Source organism: Medicago truncatula, chromosome 3, assembly GCF_003473485.1.
Source record: "Medicago truncatula cultivar Jemalong A17 chromosome 3, MtrunA17r5.0-ANR, whole genome shotgun sequence".
Taxonomy (NCBI): domain Eukaryota; kingdom Viridiplantae; phylum Streptophyta; class Magnoliopsida; order Fabales; family Fabaceae; genus Medicago; species Medicago truncatula.
In genome coordinates, this window is record NC_053044.1 from 11,262,480 (window position 1) to 11,269,429 (window position 6,950).

Here is a 6,950-nt window from a genome sequence, read left to right on the forward strand (position 1 = left end):
AGTTTGCTCTTTTTCCCCTAAAATTTATTGAACCTTTTGAAATTTTAAAATCACATGAAATCCTTTGAAATCCTTAAAAGTCTGTGTGATAAATCCTTTAAAATCTTGAGTGTATAAAGTCTTTTACATAAAAAGTCTTTTAAAATATCACAGAATCAATACAATCTCACACAATCTTTTAAAATCTTAAAGACTTTTTTTTATTAAAATAGTCTTTTAAAATCCTAATCCAATACATCCCCCTTAATTAACATGAAAAACGCAACAGCAAAAAATAAAAATGGTCGCCATCGGTAATTAATGGACCTAAAATGGTGATTCAATAAAAAAAATGCAACAACAAAAACATTATAAATAAAAAGAGCATTTAAGTCCTCAAAAAACATTTCAATAAGTGTAAAAATTAAGCATTTGAATATTGGTTTGCAAATTACTTATATAAAAAAAATCGTTGTGCACAATTATTTTAATGTAGAAAATATAACAACATATTATACCTTAAAAAAATCGTTGTGCACAATTATTTTAACGATTTTTATTATTATTTTTATTTAAGTAATATGCAAAACAATATTCAAATGCTTAATTTTTACGCTGATTTAAATGCTATTCTTAATAAGATATATACGCATAAGTATAATACTGCAATTGTTTGAAATTTATCAAAATATTGATGCTATTCCTTGGACTAATTAATGTTTCACCTTACAAAATTGTTAGGAAACATGACATCCATGGAAAGAATGAGAGAAAACTAACAAACTCTTTGTAGTATGGAAAATGGAATATTACAAATGAGTGAAAGTATCCCACTAATGGGGTGGTTACAACTATATATAATAATATAGAAGTAATACTACTTGTAACTCTTGTTCAAAAAAAAATTCTACTTGTAACTAAACTATATCTCTAATAAAAATCACTTTTATCCCAGTAATCATCCCATAAGTCATAGTTCAACTGACAAAAATGCCGAAATTGTTAGGTTGGACGTCATGGTCGGGGTTCGAACCCGATACCTCCACTTTACGTGTGTGAGTTTATGATAACTTTGTCAACTCGTCTATTTAAAAAAGATTTCCCCAGAAATCAGTCTAAGAAAAAAACAAGTAATCAGTATCAAACGTATATTCAAGCACTAATCAATACCTAAATTCAGCAAGCTTCCAAAATGATATAATTATTTGGCAACAATGCATGCCTTTTATCAATATAAGAAAGATTCTTTAAAAAATATCAATATAAGAAAGATGCACATAACAGTTATCATCATATGTAATCAGCATGTTTCATTAGATTTCATATCACATAAAATCGTCAACAAAGGCGTTTCCCTAAAAAAAAATCTTGAAACAAAAACTGAAATTTCAAGAGCAAATTACACATCAAAATATTAATGTCATATTTTCTTATCATTTACGTTCATACCTATTTTTCAGCAATGTCACTCTAGTCTCTAATATAAGTGATTAGAAAAATGATAATATGATAGTGGTATATGACTCATGACTCATTAGAGGACTTTTCCTATCTCTTTCCAAAAGCAATTCCTAAAGTAAAAATGTACACAGAGATTCAGATTTCTTTAATTGAGTGTGCAACTTTTCCTTTTTCTTTGTATTAATTATTTTGAAGGATGTGGGTCCATTAATCACTGATGAACTTTGCTTTCCAGCTTTCAAATTTTGCTGTATGCACTATCAGTATTAACTATTCATTCACATGCGAGTCATTGCTCCTTACTTGCAATTATTTCTATCATTCAATCTTCATAGTTCTTAATTTCCTTCAAAATTTCATCTAAAACTTTTTTCCTTGCTGCTTTACTATACCAATCAGAGATGGCTGCAGCTTTGGTTGGAGGTGCGTTTCTGTCTGCTTCTGTTCAAACCTTAATGGACAAACTAACTTCACCTGAGTTTCGTGATTATTTCACAAGAACAGAGTTGAATGAATCATTGATGTATGAGATGGAAACAAGTCTACTTACTCTTGAGGTTGTACTAGATGATGCAGAGGAGAAGCAGATCCTCAAACCCAGAATCAAACAATGGTTGGATCGGTTAAAAGATGCAATCTATGATGCAGAGGATTTACTCAATCAAATCAGCTACAATGCCCTACGATGCAAGCTGGAGAAGAAACAAGCTATCAATTCTGAAATGGAGAAGATTACAGATCAGTTTCAGAACTTGCTTTCAACTACAAACTCAAATGAAGAGATCAATTCTGAAATGGAGAAGATTTGTAAAAGGCTGCAAACTTTTGTCCAGCAGAGCACCGCCATCGGCTTGCAACACACTGTAAGTGGTAGAGTTTCTCATAGACTGCCTTCAAGTTCAGTGGTAAATGAATCTCTCATGGTGGGTAGGAAGGGTGACAAAGAGACAATAATGAACATGTTGCTATCACAGAGAGACACAACCCATAATAATATAGGTGTTGTTGCAATTTTGGGCATGGGAGGTTTAGGAAAAACTACCCTTGCCCAACTTGTTTACAATGATAAAGAAGTTCAACAACATTTTGATTTGAAGGCATGGGTTTGTGTGTCTGAGGATTTTGATATTATGAGAGTAACAAAGTCTCTCCTTGAATCTGTCACTTCCACAACTTGGGATAGCAAAGATCTTGATGTCCTTCGAGTTGAGTTAAAGAAAATCTCGAGGGAGAAAAGATTTTTGTTTGTGTTCGATGATCTGTGGAATGACAATTATAATGATTGGAGTGAACTAGCAAGTCCCTTCATTGATGGAAAACCTGGAAGCATGGTGATTATAACAACGCGCGAACAAAAAGTTGCTGAGGTGGCACACACATTTCCTATACATAAATTAGAACTTCTATCAAATGAAGATTGTTGGTCCTTACTTTCAAAGCATGCATTGGGAAGCGACGAGTTTCACCATAGTTCAAACACAACCCTTGAAGAAACAGGCAGGAAGATTGCAAGAAAGTGTGGAGGATTGCCAATAGCTGCTAAAACATTAGGAGGACTTCTACGTTCAAAGGTAGACATAACAGAGTGGACTTCAATTTTGAACAGCAACATATGGAACTTGCGCAATGATAATATTCTTCCTGCATTGCATTTGAGTTATCAATATCTTCCCTCTCATTTGAAGAGATGTTTTGCATATTGTTCAATTTTTCCAAAGGATTACCCACTTGATAGGAAGCAATTGGTTTTGTTGTGGATGGCAGAAGGCTTCCTTGATTGTTCTCAAGGGGGGAAAACAATGGAGGAATTAGGTGATGATTGTTTTGCTGAATTGTTATCGAGATCTTTAATTCAACAATCAAGCGATGATGCTCATGGCGAAAAGTTTGTGATGCATGACCTTATCAATGATTTAGCTACATTCGTATCAGGAAAAATTTGTTGCAGGCTTGAATGTGGTGACATGCCTGAAAATGTTCGTCACTTCTCATATAACCAAGAAGACTATGACATTTTCATGAAGTTTGAGAAATTAAAAAACTTCAACTGCTTGCGAAGCTTCCTATCCACTTACTCTACGCCGTACATATTCAATTGCTTATCCTTAAAGGTGCTTGATGATTTGCTATCATCACAAAAAAGGTTGCGTGTGTTATCTCTATCAAAGTATGTAAACATCACCAAACTACCAGATACAATTGGCAATTTAGTGCAATTGCGGTATCTAGATATCTCTTTCACTAAAATCGAAAGCTTGCCTGATACAACATGTAACCTTTACAATTTGCAGACCTTGAATTTATCAAGTTGTGGGAGTCTCACTGAATTGCCAGTACATATTGGAAATTTAGTCAATTTACGTCAGCTTGATATAAGTGGGACTGACATAAATGAGTTGCCTGTGGAAATTGGGGGACTAGAAAACCTTCAAACTCTCACCCTTTTTTTAGTGGGTAAGCACAATGTAGGGTTAAGCATCAAAGAGCTAAGGAAATTCCCAAACCTACAGGGAAAACTTACCATCAAGAACCTGGATAATGTTGTTGATGCCAGAGAGGCACACGATGCCAACTTGAAAAGCAAAGAGAAGATTGAGAAGTTAGAGCTGATATGGGGAAAACAAAGTGAAGATTCGCAAAAAGTGAAAGTTGTACTCGATATGTTGCAACCACCAATAAATTTGAAGAGCCTGAATATTTTCTTGTATGGTGGAACAAGCTTTCCAAGTTGGTTGGGAAATTCTTCGTTTTCTAACATGGTATCCCTCTGTATCAGTAATTGTGAATATTGTGTGATACTTCCACCCCTTGGGAAGTTACCTTCTCTCAAGAACCTAGAAATATGCGACATGGAGATGTTGGAGACAATTGGCCCGGAGTTCTATTATGTCCAGATTGAGGAAGGCTCAAGTTCTTCCTTCCAACCATTTCCATCCCTTGAGTGTATAAAATTCGACAACATACCAAATTGGAATGAATGGATTCCCTTTGAAGGCATAAAATTTGCTTTTCCTCGACTTAGAGCCATGGAGTTACGTAATTGTCCAAAACTAAAGGGACATTTGCCTAGCCATCTTCCTTGTATAGAAGAAATTGAAATTGAAGGTCGTCTATTAGAAACAGGTCCCACTTTGCATTGGTTGTCGTCAATAAAAAAAGTTAAAATCAATGGGCTTCGTGCAATGCTTGAAAAGTGTGTTATGCTGTCATCCATGCCAAAATTGATTATGAGAAGCACTTGTCTTACACACTTGGCACTCTATTCACTTTCTTCTCTCACTGCATTTCCCTCAAGTGGTCTACCCACTTCATTGCAATCACTTAATATTTTGTGGTGTGAGAATTTATCCTTCCTACCTCCTGAAACGTGGAGCAATTACACATCACTTGTGCGTCTAGATTTATGTCAAAGTTGTGATGCACTTACATCCTTTCCACTTGATGGTTTCCCTGCGCTCCAAACACTTTGGATACAGAATTGTAGGAGTCTGGTTTCCATTTGTATTTTAGAAAGTCCTTCATGTCAGTCGTCGAGACTCGAAGAACTTGTGATCAGATCCCATGATTCAATTGAATTATTTGAAGTCAAGCTTAAGATGGACATGCTCACTGCTCTTGAAAAGTTGATTCTAAGATGTGCACAGTTGTCATTTTGTGAAGGAGTTTGTCTACCTCCCAAATTACAAACAATTGTGATTTCATCTCAAAGAATAACTCCGCCGGTTACGGAATGGGGTCTCCAATATTTGACAGCACTTTCCTACTTGAGTATTGAAAAGGGTGATGATATATTTAACACCTTGATGAAGGAGTCGTTGCTACCCATATCCCTTGTGTCTCTAACGTTCAGAGCTCTCTGCAATTTGAAGTCCTTTAATGGAAATGGGCTTCTACACCTCTCCTCTCTCAAACGTCTTGAATTTGAGTATTGTCAACAGCTGGAGTCATTACCAGAAAACTACCTCCCTTCATCTCTGAAAGAACTTACAATTCGTGATTGTAAGCAGCTTAAGTCATTACCAGAAGACAGCCTCCCTTCCTCGCTGAAATCACTTGAATTGTTTGAATGTGAAAAGCTTGAGTCATTACCAGAAGACAGCCTCCCTGACTCTCTTAAGGAACTGCACATTGAGGAATGTCCATTGTTAGAAGAAAGGTATAAAAGGAAGGAACATTGGTCCAAAATTGCTCACATCCCTGTCATATCAATAAATTACAAAGTCACAATATGATAGACGAGTTGTGTTCCTGTTTCAGGTACGTTTTTCTATTACCTCTAAACTCCAATTCATCTCTATAGATTTTCAAATAATCTCAACACAAAGCCAATAATCAATCCAATGGCAAATTGTTAGTGGTTAATTTTTTATCTTGTGTTCTCTGTGTGAGATTTGGTGATTTCTCAAAATTCAAATTATGGTATACTTTTTTCTGCAAAATTAATCCAAAGTTACTTGATGTACTTTGGGTTAGTTTGAGACTTTCACTAACTGGGAACTTCCAGTGTGAGGTACAAATTACAATAACTTATTATATTTTATTATTAAATCCTCTCTGTATGAGATTTAATGAAAATAAAATTGTAAGAAATAATTAAATTAGGGGTAAAACTAGAAGAAAAAATACCACAATATTTTTTATTTAAGGTCAAAATAAGATTTTTTATAATGTTGTTCAATATTTTTTCTATTTTTGCGGATGGTTCATATATTGTTATAGACGTGTATTCTCTGTATGAGATTTTAGATTCTAAATGGAAATTTGATCATTATTTTCTTAACTTCCCTCCTTTCACCAAATTTCTTGAAACATATAGGTGAAGAAATTTCAGTTTTCTGTATTTTATAAGTTTGTTTATCAATAAACTCCTACCTAGGATCCATTTGGAATAGACTTATTTTGAAGTTTATATAAAATAACTTACGCAAATAAATAAGCTTATATGTATTATTCATAAGCTTGTCAATGTAGTTTATGAAACAACATTTTATGAAGATATAACTTTTGTTAGTGAAAACTTATATATTATCGTAAAAGCTTGTTTATTTGCATAAACTTATAAATAAATCAATCCAAACGGGCCCCTAGTCACTTGCTATTATATTATTTGCCAAGAAATTCACTTCCAGAATCATTCTGTTGAAACTGTTAGTGTTTGCCAATTAACATAATATTAATTGAGGTGTTACTCAATATTTGATATTTTGTGTCTTCTTTTCAGAATAGGCATAATAAATGGATGAAAATCAGCTCACTTGATGAAATGAAGACAAAAGTGAAACAAGATTTTGAGTTCATGATTCCTCTTGTAAGCTTGTTTTAGAGGAGCCAAATGCATGGTTGCCATTGATTGCATCAAGATTGGATTTGCTTAGCTAGTATTAATTATGTATTTTCTTATCATTTGACTTCACCTTTGAATATTTTTCAATACTATGCACACAGGGTTTGTAATATAAGTCATTTTCGGTTTTACACCCTGTAAAAAAAAAAATTGATTTACCCCTCTG

General features: G+C 34.0%; 1 protein-coding gene across 1 annotated transcript; it reads left to right on the forward strand.

Moving 5' to 3' along the window:
• Positions 1–1,617: 1,617 nt before the first annotated feature.
• On the forward strand, positions 1,618–6,950 carry LOC11410833 (putative disease resistance RPP13-like protein 1). Its single transcript, XM_003599388.4, has 2 exons — positions 1,618–5,697; positions 6,662–6,950. The coding sequence occupies exon 1, from the start codon at positions 1,842–1,844 to the stop codon at positions 5,670–5,672; it is 3,831 nt and encodes a 1,276-aa protein (XP_003599436.1). The 5' UTR covers positions 1,618–1,841; the 3' UTR covers positions 5,673–5,697; positions 6,662–6,950.